The 21,022-nt window shown below is 40.1% G+C and overlaps 1 protein-coding gene across 3 annotated transcripts in view; it reads left to right on the top strand.

Moving 5' to 3' along the window:
* The first annotated feature begins 1,025 nt into the window (after positions 1–1,025).
* Positions 1,026–21,022, top strand: part of wdr91 (WD repeat domain 91) — a 32,724-nt gene continuing 12,727 nt past the window's right edge. The window contains exons 1-13 of one of the 3 annotated variants that reach the window (XM_079289107.1): positions 1,026–1,066; positions 1,202–1,275; positions 4,048–4,184; positions 4,308–4,487; positions 4,591–4,792; positions 4,946–5,046; positions 5,837–5,946; positions 10,159–10,330; positions 13,289–13,486; positions 15,631–15,821; positions 16,101–16,155; positions 16,268–16,363; positions 16,950–17,044. In XM_079289107.1, the coding sequence (XP_079145233.1) occupies positions 4,062–4,184; positions 4,308–4,487; positions 4,591–4,792; positions 4,946–5,046; positions 5,837–5,946; positions 10,159–10,330; positions 13,289–13,486; positions 15,631–15,821; positions 16,101–16,155; positions 16,268–16,363; positions 16,950–17,044 (1,523 nt within the window). In that variant the 5' untranslated portion in view covers positions 1,026–1,066; positions 1,202–1,275; positions 4,048–4,061. Of the gene's footprint in view, positions 1,276–4,047; positions 4,185–4,307; positions 4,488–4,590; positions 4,799–4,945; positions 5,047–5,836; positions 5,947–10,158; positions 10,331–13,288; positions 13,487–15,630; positions 15,822–16,100; positions 16,156–16,267; positions 16,364–16,949; positions 17,045–21,022 lie in introns of all 3 variants that reach the window. The other 2 variants (XM_079289108.1, XM_079289109.1) reach the window with 2 other exon arrangements.

Here is a 21,022-nt window from a genome sequence, read left to right as displayed (position 1 = left end):
TTTTTGATATCTTTTAAACTTTTTGAACTGCAGCAATTTCACTTTTATGATTTTTCAGCCCTTTTCTGACTTTATAATGGGTGTGTATTGCGCAGCTTAGAGTGCGTGATGTCACCGCTAGAGTGAAGAGCAGCTTGAGATTCTTGTGAAAAAAACAGTTGTGTTTTGCCACTGTGTCCACAATCTTCACTCTTCATGCATAATTTCTGGATGTAGAAGTAGCTAATATTGTCCTTGTCGTAGACTAATTACTGTAGAATCCCACAGATTTCCACATTTGACACAGAAGTCATTAATTGAGAGGAAAACCAACTTTCTGCTCCATAGAGACCAATGTTAAATTTTGCTTCAAAAACATCTTCCACAGAACATGGTACCCCATTTCTAGATCGCCAGTTAAGCCACATTTTTTACACTACAGACACAATTTTTACAATATCTGTTTCTCAGTGTCTGTGCGTGTGTTCTGTGGCAGAAGCAATGGGAAGAAGACAGGAAAGGACGGTGGTTTTACCGAGTTCAGAGGAAAGTGGGAGAAATGAGATGTGCAGGAAGGAACAGGAGAGAGGAAACGGTGATATCAAGGCTGAGATTTGGACATACAGGCCTAAACGGTATGCTTAAAAAAATAGGTAAACATGAAACAGGAAAATGTGACTATTGTGAGCAAGAGGAAACAATAGAGCATGTAATAATACAATGTCAGGAATATGAGCAGGAAAGAGGGCAGCTGATTAAAGATCTCGGCAAGATGAAGGTACGGCTGGATATAGTGGGTATTCTGCAAAATAACTCAAAAAGTGAATGTTATCAAGTATTATTTCAATATCTAAGATTAATTAATATTATTCAGAAAATATGAGCTCGTTGTTTTGTTTTGGTTCTTTTTTCTTTTCCTTTTGAATTTAATTTTGTATATAAGAATCCTATTAGACACCCTGATCCACACTCCATACCAGTTGGTGGCGGTAATGCACCAATTCATTGTTTGCCAACCGCCAATAAACCTCAAAAAAGAAGAAGAAGAAGAAGAAGAAAAAGAAGAAGAAGACCTCGTCATATGACTGTAGATAACAAACACCCGGAACAGAATGTTATCTTCGTTTTTGGAAATATTTCACATCGTATTACATTAAGATTATGACAGAGGAGCAGATGCTGTGTTACTTGGATCTAAATAACGTTAATTCCGTTTTCGCAGGTTGAAGGTTTGACGGTGGTACGTGCTGTTCTCTTGCACGAAGAAACCCAACTGCAACAAATTCGCAACTTGAGGTGCGTAACTACATATTTAGACACGATGTAAGGCCTTTCTTGTATTAACGCGATACATATGATATGCATTGTTTTTTCGGAATATAAAAAAGTTACTTAATCGTTTTTTTGGGTGGCAAACCTTTGTGGAATCTAAGTTAGGTACTAACGTTAACTGGAGCTTTTGGGACACTTCGTATTTATTTAACAGGTATCTTGAGCGACGCTATGGTGTTTACTCAGATGTTGAGTGAATGCGACAGTTTATTTAATGATATAACGCAATGTGTCCAGGTCATGAGATTTTTTAACGGGGTTTGGCATGAACGTTTTTTTGGCAAGCGAGAGCGAAATTAATCAAAATGACTAACTTCAGAAACGTCATGCTTTAAGCATGTAACAAAAGTAGAGCAGTTATATCTTCTCTATATAACTCTATAGGCAAAAGCTACTCTTCGTCAAGACGCGTGACATTTTTGAAAGTACAGAATTTGTACTTTAGGACGAACCCAAACCGAAGTGTGTTGGGTGGAACCTGACACAATAAATAAATAACGTAAATGAATGACTTGATGAATATATTAATGACATTAAATGTTGCAAAAATATCATAAAAAATATATCTCGGCATTACTTAATCAAATGTGACATAACATATTTCTCTTTTAATGTGCTTCTTTATCTATTTACTTTTGTATTAATTCCTGTATTTATCCACTCTTCCATTTAATTTTCCCTTTTAGTTGTTTCTTTTCATCAACGTTGACATTTATTGATATAGTTTTACATTTATTTATAAAGTTCATTTATTTACTATTTCATTGATTGTTTATGTGTTTATTTATGTTTTTGTTAATTAATTAATTTACTCAAAGTTTTTCCTTTGCATTTTAAATCATTTTTATTTCTCCAAACTTATTTATTAATGTATTTTCTTTATGCATTTCTCAATGCATTTCTGCTTCACTATGCGCCTGTCGTGGACAGCCCACTGCTCCCTAAATACAGGGATGGCTCAAATGCAGAGACAAAATTTCCCCCTTACCGGGATGAATATAGTATAATATATTAAAATAAAATAAGGGGACTGTGTGTCATGGGGTCAACTTTGCCTATTGATTGATCCACAGTGCCAAGATCCGACTATACCTAATAGCTTGTTGGCTATCACTATCTGCCTTTCAACACTGGGTTAGGTTAGGTTGGGAGTGAGATATTCTTGACGGGGGTGCGGGCACACGGGGAGAATTTTCCTGAAAAGGTCTCAGAGTTTCTTTAAAAAACATGTATGGTTAAAATCCCAATATACAAGTTAAATATAACCTAGGAAAATAAAATGAAAAGGTTAAAAACATAAACAATTAAGAGGATTAAAATAAGTAAGGGGTAAAAGATAAAAATAAATAGGAGCAGGGATTAAACAGGATTAAAAAGAGCATTCGAGCAGTTAGGTTAACCTAACCCAATTAAAACGGAAATATTAATTTATGTCCCATTTTATCAAGTAATTATTGCTTACATTTACTTTTAATACAATTTTTTTGTGTTTTTTTGATCATTTATGTATTGAGTCATTTATTTATTTATTCATCTTTTATTTGGCCAGGATTCGTCTTCCATATAAATCTTAACCAAAAAGATTCAACATTGTAGCGATATGTTTTTAATTAGTTAGTTAGTCAATAGTAGTCTCATATTGTCATTTGCAGTCTCCTGTCTAAATAACACTAACTTAACTGGTTTTGTGATATTAATAGCCCAATATATATTATGTGATGCTGTTAAGGTGGCTATTATTGTTTGTTTATGACATTTTAAATGTAATATGGGTAATGATCAGTGTGAATATGAATAATTGATATGATTTGTTCTGTTAGTCATTTCAGTGTATATACTGTGCATTTTTATTACTTTGTTTTCTTAAATTGAATAGGTCCTGCTCTGTTATTTTATTATATTATATATAGTGTGCATTTTCCATACCCAATATTTTATTTTATTGTGAAACTCTGTCTGCTGCTGTCCAGACAAATGTCCTTTCCAAAATATTTCCCTTTCTAATTCCATCTATTGTTTTGGTCTGGGATGTTCAGTGTTATACCAGCTTTTATTTGTTGCTTTTTGCAGGCATCAAATACAATTTGACAGAGATGTAGGGGGCTTCCTATTTCCACTTATTATTTGGAGGAAAAGAGAGCACTGTTATCAGACTGTATACTCAGTATCTGCAGAAGCCCTGATTTGATGTATCTGAATCAGTATATAGGGATATAAAAAGTTGAATTGGAGCACCTCTAACTATTTCCTCTATCAGACCAAGATACATTATTTTACTCTCCTGAGGGATTTCTCTTGAGGCTTAACCTGTATTCCCAAAATATTTTCAAATGTACAAAGAAATGTCAATTCTATTGACAGCAGCGTCCTAAAATAGTAATCATATGAGTAATAATAATCAATGAGTAATCAATTCCCAAAAATGATTTGAACTTGATAACAGGGACATATTTAGCTATGCTAGTGTTAAACCACTATGTTGCTCTTCATGCGAGGTATGGAAAAAAACAAAATTGTCAAAGTATTAGATCAGACTGGACTTCATGGTAATGTCCCTCTAAAATCTGTCTTGCCACACAACTCTGTTTCATATAAAAATGAACTATAAAATTGAGAAACATTCACACAACATCAAAGACATTTATGTGGTCAGAGCAGTTGAACGATTACAGAAAACCAAACATTTTTTTTCTGGTTGTAAATTAACAGTAAAACGTATTCTATTGTACCTCACAGGGTCAGAGGTCACTATGGGGTCAGCAGTAGAGAGGACAGACGAACATGTCAGAGAGTATCTAATCTACCGCGGCTTCACCAGCACTCTGAAACACCTGGACACCGATATCAAAGCCGACAAGGAGAAAGGCTTCAGGGTACGATATATGGATGCATCTATTTTTATGAGAAGAATTTGTTTAATGGTTCTTGTCCCTAACCTAAGAAAATGCTGTTCATTGTTAGATTTGTCTTTAATCTAAAACATCTTTTATTTGCAGGTGGATAAGATCATCGATCAGCTACAGCAGTTTGTTCAGAGCTTTGACCTGTTTGGTCTGAAGGAGTACTGGCTTTACTTGGACAGACGTCTGTTGTGCAGACTGGAGGATGTTTACAGATCCACAGTCAATAAACTGAGAACCAGCCTGTACAGATACTACGTCATCAACACCATCCAGGTAACATAATAATAATAATAAGAGAAATCAAGAAAACACCAGTCTCTACAAAACAGTTAAAAATCTCTATTACAACCATACCTCCGTCCTTTCATCCTCTTAGAAAGGGAATCTTGAGAAGACGCAGGAGTTTTTCCAGAAGCAGGCATTAGAGCTGCAGAGTCAGGTTGAGTGGCGTGATTGGTTTATTCTGCCGTTTATACCCACCCCCGAGCAGAACCCCGCCTTCTCGCCGTACTTCTCCCGCCAGTGGTCCGACACCTTCCTGGTTTCACTGCACAACTTCCTGTCCGTCCTATTCCAGTGTATGCATATCCTTCAGCTGAATCCTCAGCCGCGATGTTACAAGTTTGCAGATTAGTGTCCAGCTGCATTCAATTTAATCGTGAAGACGTTTTAATGAAAGTTTGACTACTTTGTCTGTTTGTCATTTAAACTCTGAATTTGATGGTTTCCAGTCCTTAACTGGTTGTCACCCCAGCCTGTTCTGCTGAGTTTTGATGCTGAAGTTCAGAAGACAACGAGTCTGACTGAGGAGAACGAACAGCTCTGCCAGCTGGTGAGCATGAAATAATTCTTTTTTTTTAAAACACTCCTTTTTTGTGAAAACAGGGTTGAAAATATACATATTTTACATCTCGTGCATGAGGCAGTTTCTTGGAGATTAGCTTTAAAAATCAATTCACAAGGGTTCATATTGTATTTTAAAATGGTACCTCATTTAGTTAAAAGCCCCATTTTTGTTAGAAAAAGGTCATGACATTTTGTTTGAAAAAAAGTCAACCATAGTTCATCCCATCGTTCTTCGAAATGTACCATCATTTGGTTTGAAAAGGTCAGTCATTTGGTGGAAATAATCACCCCATTTATCCCGCCATTTAGTTAACGTTTTAACTTTAATTTTGATCTGGTTTCATATTTATTTAAGATAAAGCATCTTGTTTTTTCTCTACATAGTCTTGTTCTTAACACGTTTGTTTATGTTAATAGTGAAATACAATGCATTGTGACTTTTTCAGGGTCTATATATTTTAATACTTTAAACTTAAAACTTTTGTACAACTGTTATGGTTCCCCTTCTTGGTTGGAACTGTATTTTTTATGAATTGTTGCTTATGTGATGTATTGCCTTTGTACTTGTTTTACATTTAGTTTTGCATTCTTGACTCATTAATTCATTTGAGATGTTTATCACCCTGGGTGGGTCGAATAGTAGTTCTGAAGTTCCTTGTTTTTTTTCTGTACATGCTGCACACATTTCTGTATATCCATGCTGAAGTTTGGCGAGATGGGTTATCTTATTTCTTGTTGTTGTATCTGACCTGTCTGTCTTGTCTTATTTCATCCAGCTGTTTGCCCTGCAGATGGAAAGTCGGGACCAGAGAGAGGCAGACGAGATGGTCCACCACAAGCTGCCGGTATACGTCCAGAACATGGACCGTCTTGGAGACACTGAGCTGTGAGACACTTACATCACTGTCTTTAATTATTACTGGCTACAACTAAGATGGCTGCCATTCTGTCATTCTTTTTTTTAGATTAATTTTGTTGATTTTAAAAGACCATTGACAATATAATTGCTTTTAATCAAATTCTTTTATTGTACCAGGACTCAATATGTTTCAAATATGGCTGGTCCCACTGACCCCAACGAAGATACTGTTTAAAGATTCTAGATCAACAAGTAAACTGTGTTTTGCTTTTATATAAGTTTAAGCTCTTACAGTTGGCAGCCATCTTATATCTTCTCTCTAAAAGTTTTTATTTATTTATTTCGTACCCCAAAACCCAGGACAGATACACTAAATTGTTCTGGTGTTGTGCTTTAGCATGTTAGCATGTTGTTCAATTTACGCATTGACTGACTGCATTTGTTTTACCAGTATTTTATTTTAGAAGTTTCACTTTTAAGTCTTATCTGTTAATGATATAGAATAGAACTCTTTTTCAGAATTTTAGAGCAGAATGTGGCTGACCTTCTGCTAAATGAAGGGAGCTAAAGTTCTTTGCTAATGCTTCAGAAAAGTTCAAATTAGGATTTGAGTTCTGAGAATTATCTCTGAATTCTGAGGATAAAGTTAGTGACGGCCGTGGCTCACTGGGTAGAGAGGGTCGTCCGGCAACCGCAAGGTCGGCGGTTCGATCCTTGGCTGCTACGTGTCCGATGCCGAAGTGTCCCTGAGCAAGACACTGAACCCCTAACTGCTCCCCGGGCGCCTCTCAGCAGCCCACTGCTCCCAATGAGCTAGGGATGGGTTCAATGCAGAGGACGACTTTTGTATATGTGTAAATGTATATGACAATAAATTTAAAACTAAACTAGAGATTTTTAGAATATAATCTGAAATTCTGAGTAATGCCAGAGAAGTCAGATGTGTGAATTTAAAAGAATAAAGTAATTACTAATGTTTCTGTCATTGAGCAGCAGTATTATGAGAGGTGACGAAGAGGGTGGAATGTGAGGAAGTTTTAGTTTTTTTTCCGACAAGTGAAGTTGTAACAGGCTGCCATTCAGAAGCCTCGTACATCTTTATCCTTTTGAATTTTAGAATCATTTTGAAGCACTTTAAAGCAGCCAAAACTGCTGAATTATTTTCTGTTCATTCAGATACTGAATACATATTTAAAAAGCGGTTAACTAACTTCTTGTCAATGATACAGTATTTGCTGTTTTGTGCTGTGATGCAGTTGATGTTGCCAAATAAACAATTCACCTGATGAATTGTTGTTTCTTGTCAGTACAATCCATTTTTTTAATTTTCACATGCTGACAGGGGACTGTAGACTGGGTTGGTGAATATTACACTCTAAAGAATCCTATGAATGAGACAGTTTGATGTAAAATAAAACATAATGAGCATTGTTGGGCAAAACAGACATCTTATGCACATCAGACTGGTTGGTTATAACTCGATATTCAGCCTCTTTTCCAACCACGAGACAAGTGATGTGATTGGCTGACAGAGTATTTAATAATCAACACACCTGCTGATCGATATTCACCTTCACCCTGCCGTTTTTGCACATTGCGCTGCTGCACAAACATGAACCAAAATAGAGGGTGCACATGGAGACGCCTTTTTGCGCTTGACATCTATTCAAATTTCAACTTGGCATTCAAAACATTAAACTGGGGATGTAATGCATGCTTTTCAACCCTGGAAAAACCGGGCCGCCTGAGGCAATCTGTGCCTCAAAGTTCAACTCAACATGATGTGAAGATTCATACTGACCTGCCTCACGTCATTACAGAAGCTTTATTAGCACAAAAAACAAATTGCATTCTGGTAACCCAGTAATGCAGCATTACCTGGATTAATAGCTGTGATATAATTACTGTTTTGGAAATTGGAATCCCTTACACTGTTCGTGACTGGGGAAAGTAATGATATTACAGTAATGCCCACTCAACACTGTATAATGAGATATCAAAGATGGAAATGCACAAAATATTGATATGTCAGTCGATAAAGGTGAGTTGTAAGAAGCCATTTAAAGGTATAATATGTCGTCACATTGTCAGTTGCAGTTTCATTCAAAATTCGCCCATCTGTGGCTCAACGAGCGAGCATGCACTTGAATAGGGAGAGAGAGATGGCGCTGGAGTGGTCGAGCAATCTATAAAGTCAATGAAGAGATGAACCACTGTTAGTGAGAACAAAGCCATGAATCAGAAGAACAAAACGTTTTCGTATTGTTTCTCAGCTGTTACGTTTTAAAACAAATAAACCCATCCACACTTCCTCACAAACCTGCGGGAAGGTGCCGGATTGTGAACAAATGCAGCACAAGGATGTTCATCCTGCTGTCGGCTGTCTGTTCTCTCTGTGCCTGTGAGGTCTTTGAGCCTCGGTACGACAGGGGTGTGACGAAGTGGCGGTGACCTGGGAATGAGAACGGGCTGCACACCCTGAGCCTCTTTGCTGACCTTGAATTCCTGAAGAGTCCTACACACAGAAAAATAAAATAGGAAATACAGACAAAGGACAGGGTCTCTGCAGTCACTGCCCCACACTTCAAGTGGGACAGGGGGTGGATTATTTTTGGATCAGTCTATGTATTGCTTTTTGGTCTAAACCTTTAACAGAACATAGAGATGAGCCTTAGCTGCCCAGACAGGTCATTCTAGAGCTGCTGACAGCAAAGGCACGGCCCCTGCCCCTAGTCTCAAATCATGCTTGTCCTGAATTCAGTAACGGGAACAGTCAACAGGTCCTTGTCTGAGGACCTCAGGCTTTGCAAAAGCTGTTGAGGATGGAGCAATACCAATATAACCTGAAGCCTGGCCAAAGAGAGCAGTAAAAGTACCGGTAATCTTAAAGTAAAATTTCAATCGTACATTTTTGTTTAACAGTTTTAGTGATGCTAAAAGTTATATGTTCTCCTTTTCAGGCGTCACTAAATGTCTAGTAGCCGCATTTTCTACTAGTTGGAGCATGTTGACTTCTTTTTGTTTGAAACCTGTCGTTGCATCTTTGAAACTGGTCAAGTCGTGGAGTTATTTCTGCACCAGGGCTGGATCAGCGTACTAATGTTATCCAAACACGGATACAGATATTGTGGGTAGTCTTAAAAACTGCTTTCACACCACAAGAGCAAGACATTATGCAAAGACAACTGTGTGAGCCACTTCTTTCTATCAAACTATTTGCTCTTGTTTGTGTGGTCTGAAACTTCCTAACAAGCAGTTAGGAACCAAAAATGTTGTGGTCACTATTTTTACACATGTAATAGTCTAATAGGCAGATAACCATGCAATTTATATTTTGAAACACGCAGCTCTTAGTTCAGATGAATGGTATTTGGCAGTGTTAGGACCCCAGCTTCTGTTATACAAGACAAGAAGAAACAAGATGGCCCATCAACATGAGGTTTTATGGTTCTTTGCTGAATGGATTTTATTTTGTACTGTTGTCATCCACTGTTTGTGCTGCAATGAATCTAAGAGCCAACAGCTAGTCTATGAAAAACAAACTGTTAGATAAACAAACCAAAGGAATGGCGCTAGGATCAGCATGTGACCACTAAAGCTTCAGCTTCTACGGACTAAAAAACCTCTCTCACTTTAATACTTGAAACAAACAGTTGCCATATTTCCATCATGCTTTCTGCATTGCTTTTCTACCATTTGAAGTTTGACAGGCGCTCTTTTAATTTCGTCATCTTATTGCAACCTCTTCTTCGGCAATGGCAGCCAACCGGAGAATTAGCGTCACCAGATGTTTATCTCGATGGCAACCTTTACTCATAACAGTAGTGGATGGAAATGCACATTGATTTGTTTTGTTTTTTGCAAACGTTCTAGATATTTGGTCAATATTTGAACTATATTTGGATGGAAGTCTGGCTAATGGCAAGGCAAATGCACAACATATGGTCTTTATCCTAAAGTCTGGTTTAAAAAAAAGTCTGCTTAGGATACTGTACAATGAAAGCATTGCAATCTACCTATTTCACAGTGCAAAGGGAAAGCACCTTTGTTGTTGTTTTTAGAGGGACTCCAAAAGGAGAGTGTGAATGATTAGAACTGTGTCAAGGTTTTGTTTTGCTCATAGTGAATCTCTGCATGCTCCTAACTTTTGACTTTATTACATCTTGGATTCATTTTTTACTCATTAAGTGATGTGTTGTTAAACTTGTCACTTTTTGCTTCCCCCCCCCTCCCTCTTAGGGACTTGGTGTCAAGCCAGCGCCCTGTCAGCACTGCCACCACTCCTTCCAGAAACTTCTTCTCAACATTCCTGCCGCAGGGCAGACGCACTCTGGGTAAACTGCCTCAGTTCACCACTGGGTCCTCGCCAAGCCAGGTTGCAGGGTGTAGGAAGGACCCGCCAATCAATCTGGTAAGAGGGGCAGGTGTTATCAAGTTTAAAAGCTCATTGGGATTGAAAACAGAAAAACAAAATTTCTTTGAAAGCAGGTAATATCAGAGGCTGAATTCCAAAATGTATATCTTTATATCTGCAGGTGGGTGGATATTTGGAAAAAGCTGAACATGCTTTGCGGCCAATGAACGGCCACAAAACGTGTTAAGCTGTAGTTCCACGAATGTCCACTAGTTGTTGCTCCGAGATGTAGTTTGGTTGCTTGTAGCAGTTTTAATAAGTAACACATAATTGATATCAAAATATGTAATGATTATTAATAACTAAAAAATGAATCATAAACCCATACATTTGTATAAAAAATTATGGTAATCAGCTTCCGCGATAAGACACCATTAATATAAGTAGGGGAATTTGACTTTAGATTAAATTTAGGACACCACCCAATTTTGGAAAAATGGGGAAAACTTCAAAATTAAATCTCAATCTCTTGTCATGGTGTACAGGGACCTATTTCATATTCACACAAATCAAATAATCACCTTTTATACTAGTTCTATCAATTAATCAAGGGATATTTTTACTTTAGTTCTAAAGCTTATTGATAGGTTATCATTGAGTATACTGTATATGAATAGGTTGTTTATCTGTTAACTTCTGTAAACACAACAGTATGATTAAATATGATCACATCATGTTTTAATCAATTAAGATCAAAGAGTTGCTTTGAGCTGTGTCTCACAAGAGGTTTGACTATCAAACACACATTGTATGTGATAAAATGATGGAGTAAATGTAAATCAATCTGTGCAACTTGACTACAGTAGTAGTAGTATTTACAAGAGAAACACATTTGAATTATTGTATTTCAAAATGCTATGAACATACTTTGTATTTCATCAGCGTCTACAGTCTGAAAAGTTAATAAAACCTGTCAGACAAATGTAGAACATATACCTCTGAGATGTAGTGGAATAAAAAGTACAATATACCTCTGAGATGTAGTGGAATAAAAAGTACAATATACCTCTGAGATGTAGTGGAATAAAAAGTACAATATACCTCTGAGATGTAGTGTTTAGTGGCGAATTGAAAACTACATTTATACCGCCACCTAGCGTCTGTGTCAGGAGTGATATCCGGCCAATCTAAAGATGTTGAAGGCAGGATTTCTGGTAAACAAACAAAGAGCTACACTAAGGTTCGCCAACATTCTCTAACATTTGCCAATGTTGACCAACGCTGGAGGGACAACAAGTGCGACTGACAGTGGCAGGCGAGTGGCCCAGCAGGGGCAAGCCCGTGAAAGCGTTAACGCAGTATGCTGTCACATTGCAAATTTATCAAACTAATGCACGCTGATCATGTTCCCTTTGACAAAATATTAGCTGTGCAAAGTGCGTTCACGTTTACGTCAGTGTTTGTAACCAGCGTTGGCAAACGTTGGTTAATGTTAAGTTAGCTGAATGTTTGTTTGTCAGGTGATATTTGTGTTTGTCAGCTGAATGAGTCTGGCATACTGTCAACATTTTCATTTTGGTTTCATTCAAAGTTGAGGATAGCAGCACTGTAGCACTCATGGCAAAGTCACAAATATCACATGGCAAACAAACACATAGCTAACATTAGCATTAACAAATGCTACCTAGCGTTAGCCAGCTGTTACTAATGTAACAAAATAACACAGGCTGGTCATGTCTGACAAAATAGTTGATTGTTGCATTGATACGGCAAGCCAATGCATTGACTCCTTATGACAACTTTAGTAAATAAGTTAGCTACATGCCAACTTAACTTAGTTATTAATGTCACATAATGACATTTAAACGCCAGGTGCTGGTGTATTCCTTCAACATCGTGGACCTTCATATGAAGGCAAATCACTGTCAAAATCCGAGAGCGCAAATGAGATCCACACGTATTTTACTTTGATGAGCTCTTTTACATTACGCCGCGCAGAATAGCTCTGCCCGCGCGAGCAACATTGCAGCCTGCGAGGAGAAAAGCATGCTTTGAGCGTGAGGGGCGTCCCCTTGCACGCGACTACTATCACTGCTCTTCTGCTCGCGAAACTTTTTTTTTTTACCTGCTTGCTCGCAACTCTTTTACCTGCACGCTCACAAGTAGATTTTCTTATTGACACTAAGTGGGCGGACCCAGTCACCATTGTATAACTAAATTGAATTGGTTACAATCCTCGTCTTTAGATTGGCCGGATATCACTCTGACACAGACGCTAGGGGGCGATTTTCAGATTGCACTCAGAGGTAAACAATGTACTGTACTGACACTACAAACATACGATGATCTTATAGAATATGATGCATTGCTGAAGATTAAACTAACCAAAGGAGTTAAAAACATCAAAAAGAAAATCTACTCGTGAGCGAGCAGGTAAAAGACTCGCGAGCAGAAGAGCAGTGATAGTAGTCGCATGCAAGGGGACGCGCCTCGCGCTCAAAGCATGCTTTTCTCCTCGCAGGCTGCAATGTTGCTCGCGCGGGCACAGCTATTCTGCGCGGAGTAATGTAAAAGCACTCGTCAAAGTAAAATATGCGCGCGGTTGTTTAATTTGCACGTGCGTGCGCGGCTCTCATTTGCGCTCTCGGATTTTGACAGTGATTTGCTTTCATACCTTCAATACAGTTGCTGTATCCCTTTGTTTGGATTATTTTGGAGATCTTTGCAGATTTATCTGCCCACGTTTGATTGTTTAAACAATTAGCTCTGTTTGGACCACAAAATCAATTATTTAGTCATAACAACAAATATTTGTGTGTGCATCAAACATATATTTGCGAACGTTGGAAAGATAGAGAAAATATACTTGTGAGTTCTTGTGTGTGCTTTCATTAATACTGAGACTGATCTGACCCCATATCTGGCAGCCATATAGGGGGTCCTCAAATATAAGTGGCTAATAGAATTATGACCTGAGATCATCTTCTGTTTCTAAAGCTAATTTGTCTTTTCTAGCCTGCAAAGTTAAAAGAGGCAGTCCAAGCTAATGAGGTGAAACCAGTTTCCAGCCAGGCATCAACCAGTGAACCCAAGAGCTCCCAGTCACAACAGTCTACAAACCAGCCTACAAACCAGCCATCTCATCCCAGACACAAGAAAATCCAGGAACATGAGAAAGAGAGGAAGGAGCTTTTCTCCAAACCACCACCACAGGTACCTGAAGAGTAGGACTGGGAACGTTTGACATTAGAACTGTAGTCACGGCAGTTTTGTGCATTTTACAATGTCTGGTTTCCTTGTACAGTAAGTAACTGTAGCCAGATTCTTTTATGCCAAGTATACAAGGAATTTGAATCTGCTTTTTTGCATCTCTCAATATACTTACACAGAAATAGATAACAGCTTGGAACAGGGACATGTGAGGGCCAGAACTGCCCCACCGTGAGAGCGAGCCTGTGGGCACGCGGTGCTGCAGTCTTCAGCAGCGCCGCATCGCAATAACGTTACCAAAACTGGTTTACAATTAAAAGGAATTTAATCCTACTGAAGCAAATACAATTATACAGTGAAGTACACTACTTCTATGGAATATTAAACTATTTAGCCCCATGCAAAAAACTCTTCCCAGCTCCTCAGGAGACACAACCGTCCCCTGGGAGCTTAATGCTAGAAAAGAGAAAAAGACTTGATTACGTCCCTCCCTCATACAGTTCGAAACCCCTCCTCTTTGGCCATCACAATTCCTATTGGCTAACTCCCAGGTCCCAGGTGCCCCCTGTAATCGCCTTTCTAAAAGATGTCCCTTCGTTCTTAATACATTCCATATAAAAGATAAGACTTTGCAACTTTTGGCAAAAGCTTCATGACTCAAACTCTACTTCTAGCTGCTAATCCTAAAACACCTTTATGCTTATCTTAATTATGCATTTCCAAAACACTTATGATTATGACTAATTATGAATTCTTAAATATGAATCATTAAACACTTTTATTATAACTTCTAAACACACAGTTCTACACTCAAATTTCTAACAGACAACAAAGCTAAACAATTAAGGATCGACGGGACTTTTATGTACACCTCTTATGAAAACCTCTAAAGGGAGGCGTTCATGAGGCATCCTGATCAGATGCCTAAACCACCTGTTGGCCCCTTTCGACGCAAAGGAACAGTGGATCTACTCCTGAGCCCACCCACCCTACAAAGGAAGCTCATTTTGGTCATTTATGTTCGCGATCTCTTTTTTTCTGTCACTATCCAAAGCTCATGACCATAGATGAGGGTCGAAACATAGATGGACTGGTAAATCGAGAGCTTTGCCTTCCAGATCAGCTCCCTCTTCACCACAACAGTCCGGTACAACGCCCGCAGCAATGCAACGAACCGCTTGTCTATCTCTCGCTCTATTTTACCCTCACTCATGAACAAGATCCCAAGATACTTTGACTCCCTCGCTTTGGGCAGTGACTCACTCCCAACCCGAAGGGTGCAATCCATCATTTTTCGGCAGAGAACCATGGTCTCAGACTTGGAGGTACATGCTTCACACTCTGCAGCAAACTACCCCAGTGCAATCTGAAGGTCATGTTCTGAAGGAGCCAATATAACCACATCATCTGCAAAAAGCAGGAATGCAATTATGAGATGAAAACACAGACTAAAATATATGAGGAAAACTGTGGTGAATAAAACGGTTTTAAGTTTATGAAAATGGTTTCTGGGTGAGGACTGAAAATTTTCTTGTGACATCTGTACACCAACCTTTGTTTATGTAGAAACAGATTCCAACTCCTCTCGCTTTCCCCAATAGATCAGTTACGCCGACCACTCACAGGAGTTGAAAGCCCAGCAGATGGAGTGAAGTGTCCGAGATATGCTTATCAAACCAGGTTTTAGTGAAGTACTGTGCAGTGAACTTGCAAAAGTATGTGATGGATCTGTTGAAAAGCAGCAACTTATCCATCCTGTTGACCAGAGAGCGGTCGTTCACTAGATGTATTGACGGGAGCTCAGTTTGAAATCTCTGCTGTCGTAGTTTAACAAGCAATCTGGCCCATTTCCCTCAACTCTTGGTAAGCCCATATAGAGCTGCTGTTCGTCCAACTAAAAGCTTAGTAAAACTTTCCTGTTCAGTGTAAAACTTGCAAAAAATTGACTGGTTGCCTGTCAGATGTTCAAAAGTTCCTCCCTGAACAGAAAAAGTACTAGCGAGAGCAACACAGAGGCTGCCATTTGTGGCACCATCTTGGATGGCAACGTGAAGTTATTATTTTTGAAGTTAGGGTGCTGTAAATGATGGCTGGAACTTGACAGTTGTTCAATTTACACTGACAACATCCTTCTGTGTTATCTTTAGATACTAGAGAAGAAAGGGGAGACAGGAGAGGTAGAGCTACTTGCTGAGACCTCCAGCGAACCTCCTGACCCCTGCTCATACAGCAGGAGCTGCAGAGGAGCAGAGGGAGGAGGTCTTTCAAGGGACCAGTCTTTCATCAAACTCAGCCAGGAGGAGTACGGAGAACACCACTCCTCCATCATGCACTGCAGGTCTGCCTTCTAGACACTCCTAGTTTTGTTTAACTGGTCATACAGGGGAAGGGAATACTGACTGACCCCACCCCTTCTTCATGACAGTATCTCACAAATATATTCGCCAGCTCGGTTCCTGAACAGCTAATAGATGGAAAACCATCTGGGAGAATTAAGATTTTAACAGCCGGTGGACATGACTGGCTTTTAAAGTCACGTAAAGATAAAATACGATAAAAACAAAAGCTAAAACATTCATTCTTCTCTTTTTCGTCCATTTGTCCTTCTGTTTTCCAGGGTTGACTGTTCTGGTCGCCGGGTTGCTAGTTTGGACGTAGACGGAGTCATTAAGGTGAATCTGCACCAATTATCTTTTGGGGTTATACAAACATAGAAAAGACATGTGCATCATTGTATATCACGAATTGAAACACATAATAGCCTTCATTCTCACTCTTTCTTAGGTGTGGTCATTCAACCCCGTCATGCAGACCAAAGCCACCATCATGTCCAAGTCTCCTCTGCTGTCTTTGGAGTGGGCCACCAAACCAGACAGACTGGTATGATCAAGACTGCACATTAACTGAGTATAGTGACATTGACGACGTTAATCAGATTTCTATTTGTGCTTTTAACTTGATAAATGACTACATTCAGTCATCAATTAACTGCTGTGCTCAGGAAATTACTAAACACATAACACATTTCTACAATTCATGAAATTAATTGCCTTGTGATTTTTTTGTGTTTAAACTTACACACAAAATGCACATCCAAATATATAAAATGGACAAAACTAAAAACAATCCCAGACAAAAAAATAGTCATTACAGCATGGCACCTACACATGCAAGGCCAGAAAGCTAAAAATAAATAAAGTATGCCTGTAAAAAAGAAATACCATGTAACACAAACAAGATGTTATGCATAAAACTGAAGCTGAAACTGAAGCATTAGTAGAACTACCCTGTATGTGAGATACACTAAGAAGTGTACTGGCAATCACATTCTGCAAATAGGGTTCTTGATTTAGGTTAGCTATAGAGTAAGGCACGTTGTACTTTATAGTGAAGGTTAGCGTCCCAGGGGAATGTATGTAAGTTAATGAAAGGTCCTCTGAGTGACAAAAACTCTGTGTGTGGTCAGTTGTTACTAGGCAGCGGTGTTGGCACGGTGCGGCTGTATGATACGGATGCCAAGAAGAATCTTTATGAGATGAACATCGATGAAACTCATCCACGGTAAACCTGGTTTTCTGTCTACTGTACTATATTACAGTTTGTTACAATTGTTTACCCACATTTCTCTATCTTGAGGTAACTTTTCCAAAACAGTCTGACTGTTCTCTTTATCGACATGTACAGTCAGGGCCATAAGTATTTGGGCTATGACACAATCTTTTAAATTTTGCTTATTTACACAACTCCAATGGATTTGAAACTAATCAGTCAATATGTGGTTGAAGTGTAGACTTTAAGCTTTAATTCAATGGATAAAACTAAAAAATCACAATGACCGTTTTACACAGCCATCCACATTTTCGGAGGCTCAAAAGTAATGAGACAATTGTCTGACAAACTGTTTCATGGCCAGGTGTGGCGTATTCAGGATGAGTTCTGAGGCGTTTAAGGCTAAACTATCTGCTCAGATTCAGCCTAATGCCACAAAACTGATTGGATGACGCTTCGCAGTGCAGATGGATAATGACCTAAAACATACTGTGAAAACAATCCAAGAGCTTCTCAAGACAAAGGAATGGAATATTCTTCAATGGCTAAGTCAGTCACCTGATCTCGGTTGAGATCAGGTGATGCTTTTCACTTACTAAAGATAAAACTGAAGGCAGAAAGACCCACAAACAAGCAGCAGCTGAAGGAGGCTGCAGTAAAAGGTCTGGCCATGTGTACTCAACTCAACCGACGGAACAAAGCTGCCGACACTGCCTACTTGTACAGCGTAGGAGGGTCTTTGGAAATGCACTCACAAAGCCATCCTGCCAGGCGTTTCTTGGACAGGGCTTCACCATCCCTGAAGCACATGAACAGCTGCTCAGTATGTTTTAATGACCTTAAATAACTCCTTAAGGTCTTGGGAAAAAGAGAGGGAGGGATTTGGTCAAAGGGTTGCTACAGTCACCAAGGAGCAACAAGCAATGGGTGTGCATTCAGCATGTCTCTTTCAGGAGCCAAGCCTGGAGAGGACAGCCCAGAGTGGGCAGCGTGCCTATTGCCCCAACCTCTTGAGACAGTGCCATCATCTGAATCACCTTTGCATTCCACAACACCAAGCGGTCACCTGGAGCTACCAGAATGACCAACTGGTCCTGCCTCACCCTCACCCAGCAGGAGATGGATGAGGTGGAGCGGCATAAATACATCATGGAGCTGTTCTTGACCATGGCACGTGTGCAAATGCATCTTCCTTCAGGGGATATTCCCACTGCCTGGGGAGAACCAAAGCAGGCAGTGGGTGATGCGTAGGTTGGCGAACCAATCCACCTAATCTTTCCCAAACAATTTCCAATTCTGCTTCACTTCTTGTCTGGTAGGGGTCCACCTCTTAACATGAGGTCAGCACCTCTGTAGTCTTCAACAGGCCAGTGGACCGTGCGCCGCACTGCTTATTGATATAGGCCACTGTTGTGGGATTGCCGATCCTCACCATCATGTGCCTCCCCTGTATCAGGGGTCAGAAGTGCTCCAGGACCAAAATCCCTGCCTGTCAGGCACGCATCTGTGAACACCTTGACGTAGAAGGTCACTCGTCCCGGCTGCTTCCCTTTCTCATAAATTTGCCACTCTTAGAGAATATGCATGTTTTCTTCTCGTAAATGTACTTGTCTTTTACTTTTACTACTAAATGTACTTGACTTCCTAATCTCACAAATTTGCGTGTTTTTTCTCGTAAATCTTTCACTTTAATCTCAGAGAATATCCAAAGGACCTGCGGTATCTCTCTTTCACACACCGCGAGTGAAGCACCTTTTCACTGAAGGAGCTGCCCGGTGCTTTCAGATTGTTCTGCATGGGGTGGGACATGTTCTCCAACAGGGATCATGACTTCGCCCTCATCTCCTTTGCGACTTTGGATCAATAGTAGAGCGGGTCGACCTTCAATCAGAGGGTCGGCGGTTTGATCCCCAGCTCCGCTAGTTCATGCGGCCTTGGGCACTGAACCCCAAATTGCTCCCGTAGGTGTATGAATGGTTGGATGACATCTAGTGTTAAAGCACTTTGAGTGGTCGGAGGACTAGAAAGGCGTACAAGTCTGTTTACCATTTACTTGTCACTTCCACTAGATAGAGGGGGCATCCCAGGACCAAGCTGGCCTTCTTAACTAGTCTGTTTAGTCTCTTCCTGTCAGCAGTCAAGATGATGCTGCCCCAGCAGACTACTCCCTGAAGATGACTGATGCCACTACAGAATTGAAAAAGGTCCTCAGGAGTTCTCACTGCACTGAGACTCCCCAGCAGAGTCGGCATTGTCCCTTTTTGTAAAGTGCCAAAAGCACTTTACCAGTCCTATGTATTATTCTTAAAGTTGTGACTGCTCGTACACTTGATTCAATCATGCGCACGTATTTGATTTACATTTTGCGTCATTACGTGAATGAAACACTTCAAAATAAAAGCACTGCAGCTTTAGTCCATGCAAGAGGTAAAATTAGAAAATGTTTATTTTGTAATTTCCAATCAACCTCACACGGGCCAGTCAGAATCAACCAAAGGGCCACATGTGGCCCTTGGGCCACACAATGGCCAGGTCTGATATAGGACAATGTGCAGGTGCAAACACTCAACATGTCTGCATAGGGTTCAACAGTGGCTACATTTCCTTCGTAGGCTGACGGTCTTTGTGTCAACCAGAAAGTGTTGCTCCTATTCTACCACGCCGTTGTTGAGAGCATCCTGCGGTTTGGCATCTCAGTGTACAGCTGAAAGCCCAGATTACCCGACTAACACAAAGAGCCATGAAAATCATAGGAGTCAGACAGCATCCCACAAATAAATAAATAAATAATCAGTCCTATGTATTATTCAGGTGAACATCCAGGTAGTTATAAGATAAGGTAAGATAGACTTTATTGTCCCGATGGAAATTTGTCTTGGACACATACAGTATCTGCTGTCAGAAAATACAAAAATAACATTGTGCATACATACAATACATGCACAGACTGCCACCAGCCAACAAATAAATTGCACACTGCCCATTGTACAACACACCTGTAGTCATTGTAATAGTGTACATAATATGTACAGTGGTAGTAGAGCAGCCTCATCAACATAGAATCATCATAGAAAGTACATGTTAAGATAAAACTCAGCGTTATAGGGATTAGGCTCTGGCTAGCTTGCCATTTAGGGCTTTGATGGACAGGGGGACCAAGGAGTTCTTAAAGTGGTTGAGCCTGCACTGGGCGACTCTGAAGCGTCTGCCTGAGGGAAGAAGCTGGTATTCAGAGTGGAGGACATGGGTGGGTCTGAAATAATCTTCTGGGCCTGTCTGATTATAGTTTCATCAAAGACAGCCTGGAGTGTGGGCTGCTGTCTGTCTCATTTTTCCTTACCTCCTCATCCCTCACTCCCTACCCTGGTGTTCTCATGTTTCCTTACCTCCTCATCCCTCACTCCCTACCCTGGTGTTCTCATGTTTCCTTACCTCCTCATCCCTCACTCCCGTAACTGTCCCCGTTGTTTTAAAAAGCTAAATAAATGATTAGCATGACGTCATCCAGCTAGCCAAACCTGTCTGGTGTACAGCTAGTGAAGCTTCGCATGTACTGCTTCCCTTTCCCGCGAGTCTGCTGTCTGATTGTGAGGTCAGGCTGATCTGATATCAGCTCTTTGGCTGCAGAATCTCCGCCAAAGTTCTCCTCTCAAACGGGTCTTGGAGGAGGAGTGCTCGCGCTGGCGCGGGCGCCTGTAGAGACTTCTCCTGACGAGAACGCGCAGCGAGGGGGGCCTGATCGTTCTGGCCCACACTGAATCTATTTGAGGGCGCTGATTGGCTAAATTGTATGTCACTCATTTATATCTTGAATCAGCAATTGGCTAAACTGCTTCATAGACCCGTCTCTTTTGGGCCAAAACGATCAGGCCCCCCAAGCTGCGCGTTCTCCGAGTGTCTACACACAGACAGAGAGCACGAGCAGAGAGCACACAGACAGAGAGCACGAGCAGGAAAAGCATATATTTTTCACAGATATCATACTTTACA

Source organism: Melanostigma gelatinosum (assembly GCF_949748355.1).
Source record: "Melanostigma gelatinosum genome assembly, chromosome: 18".
NCBI lineage: Eukaryota > Metazoa > Chordata > Actinopteri > Perciformes > Zoarcidae > Melanostigma > Melanostigma gelatinosum.
The sequence above is the reverse complement of the archived record's forward strand: the minus strand, read 5'-3'. Positions and strand labels throughout refer to the sequence as shown.